The sequence below is a fragment of the Triticum urartu genome, unplaced genomic scaffold (genome assembly GCF_003073215.2).
Source record: "Triticum urartu cultivar G1812 unplaced genomic scaffold, Tu2.1 TuUngrouped_contig_5107, whole genome shotgun sequence".
NCBI classification, from domain to species: domain Eukaryota; kingdom Viridiplantae; phylum Streptophyta; class Magnoliopsida; order Poales; family Poaceae; genus Triticum; species Triticum urartu.
The window spans coordinates 1-4,523 of NW_024115754.1; the positions used below are offsets into that span (position 1 = coordinate 1).

General features: G+C 51.8%; 1 protein-coding gene across 1 annotated transcript; it reads left to right on the forward strand.

The window, feature by feature from the left end:
- Positions 1–2,281: 2,281 nt before the first annotated feature.
- On the forward strand, positions 2,282–4,115 carry LOC125528786 (LEAF RUST 10 DISEASE-RESISTANCE LOCUS RECEPTOR-LIKE PROTEIN KINASE-like 1.2; the record flags this gene model as incomplete). The annotated part of the gene is given in 1 exon segment (XM_048693224.1): positions 2,282–4,115. A coding segment is annotated over 1 exon segment (698 nt), but the record flags the coding sequence as incomplete, so codon positions are not given.
- Between the last annotated feature and the right edge of the window lie 408 nt (positions 4,116–4,523).

The window sequence follows — 4,523 nt, forward strand, 5'->3', positions numbered from 1 at the left end:
CAGGCAGCGCATCAACGGCGGCTTCCTCTTGACATGGGAGGACCATCCGACACCTCTCCCTGAACCTGTACCTCTCCCTGCGCCTGCACCTGCACCTGCACGTAAGTTCACCCGCCGAACCATCTTTTCATCGAGTTTGTAGCTAAGCTAGGCCATTCAGTGTCCATTGCGTAAATGCGTAGTGCTACTACGTACGTGTGACGTGCCAGAAACTTCGGTTGTGGCAAGCAGAGAAACTGGTGCTCTGAGTAGGCACGTACGTGGCCATGTCCACCATTAGAAGTTCGTTAACAAGTTGAACTGGGGTGTCGTACAGAACAACAAGTGGCTTCTAGGGCCAAGATCCATTTTGGTCTGGACTATGAGCTTCTCTACTCTGCCTAATCTGGACGCTGAACTTCTGCCTAGCCTGAACTCTGAAGTCCGGACCTCACAAGTCTGCACTACGGCTGTAATGCCTAGGTGTAGAAATGTGCAACCGAAGGTTAGAATTTTTCCTTTTTGTTACCATTACCTGCCAGCTGTGAAGGTCGTATCTACTCCATAGCAAACAAGAGAGCAAAGTAACCCGAGCCTAAATGATCAGGCTAAGCGTCCTGGTCGCAGTCACATCACGGGCTCATGGTGGTCATGGTCAATTGGTCATGGCTTAATCCGTCAAAGTCGTTAGACGGCCCCGCAAAAGAAAAGGAGTTGTCACACGGAAATTTCAGTAGGCACTGCTTACCAGTCCAAGGGTTCAGTTAGGGAACTTGCCCCATTTTTCCAGTCAAACGTTCCGGCCAATAGTACTCGGCTCGCTCGCCTCCCCCATATATGGTTCGAGCTTGGACCATGGTGGCAGTCTGCCTTCCCGTAGCCATGACCACCGATCCAGCCACCTCCATTTTTGCCCACAGCAACTTCTCCAAATCTTATTGTCTGATGCCTCGGAGCTGCCGGTTCTTAGTCTTCCTCGGGGTTTGGTGGCTGCCACTGATGCTCGCCGGGGCTGAGGAGCAGCAAGACAAGGGCTGCTCGCGCTCGGCCAGTAATTGCGGCAACCTCAACATCTCCGACCCATTCTGGCTCCCTGACTGGAACGTGGGAAGATCGTGCGGTCCGTCGGATTTCGAGGTCACTTGCTTTGGAAACGCTCCGGTTCTACAGAGCTCCCTCGGCATCGGGTTTAAGATCATCGATATCTCTTACGGGGAACGCAGCCTGCGCGTGGTTGATGGAGGCAAGTTGGATTTGTTTCCCGGCTCTGAAAGGTGCCGATTGCCGGTCTGGAACACCTCCGTTAAGCTCGGCCATCCGTTTACGATCGACCCCGGCAGCCTGAGCCTCATCCTGTACAACTGCACGGATGGCGCGGCGGCGGCGGCGTGGGCGTCTGCGACAAGTCGGGACAGGGAGCTGGTGCAGACGACAATGGGTTGCGGGGACGAAATGAAGGTGTTGGCCAGCGCGGGAGTGCCTTACGACGCTACGGGGAGCTACGCCGGCTACGCTTTGGAGGGCTGCGATGCTATCATCGTGCCTGTGATGGGCTCGTCGGCAGGCAAGGCGAACGCGAGCTACTACAAGCAGCTCATCGACGATGGCTTCCGCTTGACATGGGAGGGCCCCACTCTCCCTGCGCCGGCAGGTAAGTTCACCCACCAGATCATCTTTATAAATTATAATCAAGTTTGTAGCTAAGCTAGGACAACAAATGGCTGCTAGGGCGAAGCTAGATTCTGGTCTGAACTCTGTACTTCTCAGCTCTGCCTAGTCTGAAGTCTGAAGTCTGAACTTCTTTCTCTGGTCAGAACTCACTACGGTCAAAATTGGCATCATGACCTTGTTCACTGGTCCACTGACAGCCCAGTAGCAATGTACGAAAATTAATCACAAAAAATAAAATAAAATGGGCGCAAAGGAAAATGAAATAAAAGACACACAAAAACGTACAAAAATAATCAAAATGAGCTAAAAGAACCCATCAATAATTCTTTTCTTGAGATAACATAGAACACATCAATAGGGCACTCAGACGACATCGCACAGTGTCTCTTCCCTCCCACTCAAAGTGAAATCAGATTTGGGCCTACGAGAAAATTGGTGCAAAAGGCGTTTACTGGGTTGTATCTAGTCCTAGCCATGGGCAGCCCGGCCCTTTGTCCACGGGCCGGGCTCGGGCCTAGATTTTGAGCCCGAAGCTTGGGCTGGGGCGGGCATGGGCCTGCCATGTTAGCGCTAACTGAAGAGGCCCGCACCACTTGTCCACGGGGGCGGTTCAGGCGGCGATAAGGAGCCCGAAGCTTGGGCTGGGCCGGGCATGGGCCTGCCATGTTAGCGCTAACTGAAGAGGCCCGGACCAAGGCCCGAGGCCCAGCGGGCTTTTACATGGTTGGGCCGGGCTTGGGCCTGGTTTTCTAGGCCCGATGCTCGGGCCGGGCCTGGGTTTTCTACGTCCGGCTTGGCTAGGCCCGGCCCAAGGGATGGCCAGGTATACTTGTAACAAAGGGTTTCAAGCCCGTGACCGGGTTTCAAGCCTTGTCGGGGCCGCCAAGCGCTTTATGTTTCAGGGCCCCTTGAAATGTATCCGAATAAACATTGAATGTCATGGCATATTGTTTACTAGTACAGCGAAAAGGCTTGGATAATAGTTAGCACCATACAGACTTAGGGTTCCCTACTAGGATGGATGAATTGATAAGCCCGGAGATGGTTTAACCTCCTTTCTAGTGAATTGATTTTGTGCCATCATTGATAGCATTTTTTCTTACCAGTTACAACATCTGTCTTGCACATCATCGATTGTAGCACATCATCTCGCCGGTTGCAACATCCTTCATTGACGGTTGTAGCATTTTTAGTTAGAACGGTTGTAGCATTTGTGGTCATTGCTTGCAATACCGTCGCAACATTTTTCGTTGCCGTTTGTAGCAAAAAATACTACGCTGATGTTACTTGACTGAGACCTCATGTTAAGTCTCAATGGACTGAGTTCTAGACATATCCAATCTTTAAATTCAAACATGCTGAACTTGAATCTACACCTCAGCAAACAAGATCAAAAAGTGGCCGGAACTTGAATGATCAGGCTAAGCATTCTTGCTCCAAGTCACATCACTAGTCCACGGGGTCACTGTCATGGCTTACTCCGTCAAAGTCGTCAGACGCAAATTTCAGAAGCCATGGCTAGCTTACTAGTCCATGGCGTCATGCCGTCATTACTGTGAAACTTCCTGGACGGTGATCGCTTGGCTCCTGTTTCCAGCCAATAGTACTCTAGTCGTTCGCCGTCCCCATATATGTGGTTCCATCTCGACCACGGTATCATTTGTTCCGTGTATAGCCTATCTTCCTTCCATAGCCCATGACCACTGAATCCCCAGCTACCACCCACCCTTTGTTCTTCACCACAATCTCCCCAAATCTTCTGCCCCGATGTCTCGCAGCTGCTGCTGGTTCCTCGCCGTCCTCTGGGTTTGGTGGCTGCCATGGATGCTCGTGGAGGCCGAGGACCAGCAGGGGGGAGACTGCTTGGCCATGAAGTGCGGCAACGTCAACATCTCTCATCCGTTCTGGCTCACCGACAGAGCTACGGGAAGAGCATGCGGTTCTGATCCCTACCCGGACTTCGATGTCGCCTGTATCAACAGTACTCCAACTCTACGGAGCTCCATACCCTTCAACAGAGGCTTCAAAATCCTCAACATCTCTTACGAGGAACGCAGCTTCTACGCGGTTGATCTCGGCAAGCTGGACGTGTTGAACGCCACCGACAAATGTCGTCCCGTGTTCTATAACACCTCAGTCAAGCTCACCCCGCCGTTTAAGATCGCCCCCGTCAACCTGAACCTCATCCTATACAACTGCACGGAGGAGGACGGAGCAGCGGCCACGGCACGTCTGAACAGAGAGCTGGCGCCGACGAACGTGAGCTGCGGGAACCAGTGGGTAGTGTTTGCCCGCGCGGGAGTGCCCCACGACGGCACCGGGAACTACAACAATTACACTCTGAAGGGCTGCGCCGCCGTCGTGGTGCCGGTGCCGGCCTCGTCAGAGGGGGCGAACGCGAGCAACTACAAGCAGCTCTTCGACGATGGCTTCCTCTTGACATGGGATCCCCCGCGTCATCCACGTAAGTTAACTCGTCAAATCATCTTTTAATCAAGTTCGTAGGTGAGCTAGGACGTTCCGTGCCTAATTTGCCTGGATTTCCCGTAAGCAATCAATTATGCTAGTCAACAAATGAGGATAAGGTTGAGTTGATCGTGCCGGGTGTCCTGCTTGCCGAAGGCGTGGGGCGACTTGCCTATACTAGTCAAATTGTGACATGCTTCTTTTTTATTACGTAGATTATTTTTCGGATCACTTATACTAGTATATCTTGGCAGTATGGTGGCATGCAAACCCTGTGCCAATTAATACATCCGTCCACTGAGGCTGCCTTTGGTTTACAGGAATTTCATAGAAATTTTGTAGGATAGGATTTTGTAGAAAAAAATATCCTTTGAAGGCCCTTTGGCTTACATGAACGGAATCCTATT